Here is a 1,355-nt window from a genome sequence, read left to right on the forward strand (position 1 = left end):
AAAAAAAAAAAAAAGCCTTAATAGCTCAACAAGCTGTATTTTTTAACTTTGGAACTTTGCTTATTTCCTGGTTGTAGTTTTTAATAAAGAGAATTTTTATGGTAGATTGAAAAATGAAAGAAATTTTAAGATTAAAGACTTGTTTCCATACATTATAGTAAGACAGTGGCTTATTTTGCTTTATGATTTTTCTGGCCTCCTGTAAGAAAAGAAGTGAATAAAATTCAAGGTACACAGGTAGATGTTATGTGTTTATAATAATGTAGATATGGGTGGTTTTGGAATGTTATATCAGATTTATTCCTTTTTAACTGCTCAAACAAATAAAAAATGCTCATTAAAGGGCCATTGTAAAGAAAAATAGACAAAAAAATGCAGTTTGAATTGTGAACTTCGATTTCAGAGGTTGTTTTCTCGAAACAGATAGTATAAATATTAATATAATTTGAAAGTATACTTGTTATTTGCTAATTTATTTCAATCATTTTTTGGGTTCTGAGAGATCTGAATTAGTTTTTTAATTTAAGCTTTATAATCTTTATGTTGCAATTATGTTTTTTGTTCTTTTAAATAATAAATGCTTATTTGTATACACAATAAAAGCAAACAATTTTAAATGACTTTCTTTTGAAAAAAATAAAATCATAATCCTGCCTAAAGGAGTATTTTAATGAATATGCAACTATATAAAAATTGCTTAGTCTGAAGCAATTAAGAACTTTTTTGAAAATTGAAATGGATTATAAGATTTAAATTATGCTACCTTCTTTCATTTCAAAACAGGAAGGATATGGAGTTATAGTACTAAATCCCAATGAAAACTATATTGAAGTAGAAAAGCCGAAGATACATGTACAGTCATCATCTGATAGTTCAGATGAACCAGCAGAAAAACGGGAAAGAAAAGATAAAGTTTCTAAAGAAACAAAGAAGCGACGTGATTTCTATGAGAAGTATCGTAACCCCCAAAGAGAAAAAGAAATGATGCAATTGTATATCAGAGTGAGTGAGACCACTACTTTCCTTTACTATTTTCTTTACCTTGTGTACATTTTATTTTATATAGATTGTTTTGTTTTTCTTAAAGAAAGTATTAATTTTTTTATTTTTCATCATTTATTTCCCATGGCTGTCTACTTGGATTAAATGGGTTTTTTAATTCAGAGGTATAAAATGCTTCATTCTTATTTCAGTGTGACATTTTATAGAAGTCACAAATGCAAATTCTACTTCCTTTTGTGTCATACACTACCTCAAGAAAAATTTTCTAAGATAATTTTATTGTGATGGATGCAGAAGGCAGAAAACTTGCCAGTTCAATTTCCTAACATGCTGTTTCTTTAAGGAAACATAGC

General features: G+C 27.6%; 1 protein-coding gene across 3 annotated transcripts in view; it reads left to right on the top strand.

Annotated features, from left to right (window-relative positions):
- Positions 1-1,355, top strand: part of FAM172A (family with sequence similarity 172, member A) — a 509,928-nt gene that overhangs the window by 236,248 nt on the left and 272,325 nt on the right. For all 3 annotated transcript variants that reach the window (XM_011989449.1, XM_011989450.1, XM_011989452.1), the window contains one exon: positions 784-1,002. In XM_011989449.1, the coding sequence (XP_011844839.1) occupies positions 784-1,002 (219 nt within the window). The remainder of the gene's footprint in view (positions 1-783; positions 1,003-1,355) is intronic.

Source organism: Mandrillus leucophaeus, unplaced genomic scaffold (genome assembly GCF_000951045.1).
Source record: "Mandrillus leucophaeus isolate KB7577 unplaced genomic scaffold, Mleu.le_1.0 Scaffold353, whole genome shotgun sequence".
Lineage (NCBI taxonomy): Eukaryota > Metazoa > Chordata > Mammalia > Primates > Cercopithecidae > Mandrillus > Mandrillus leucophaeus.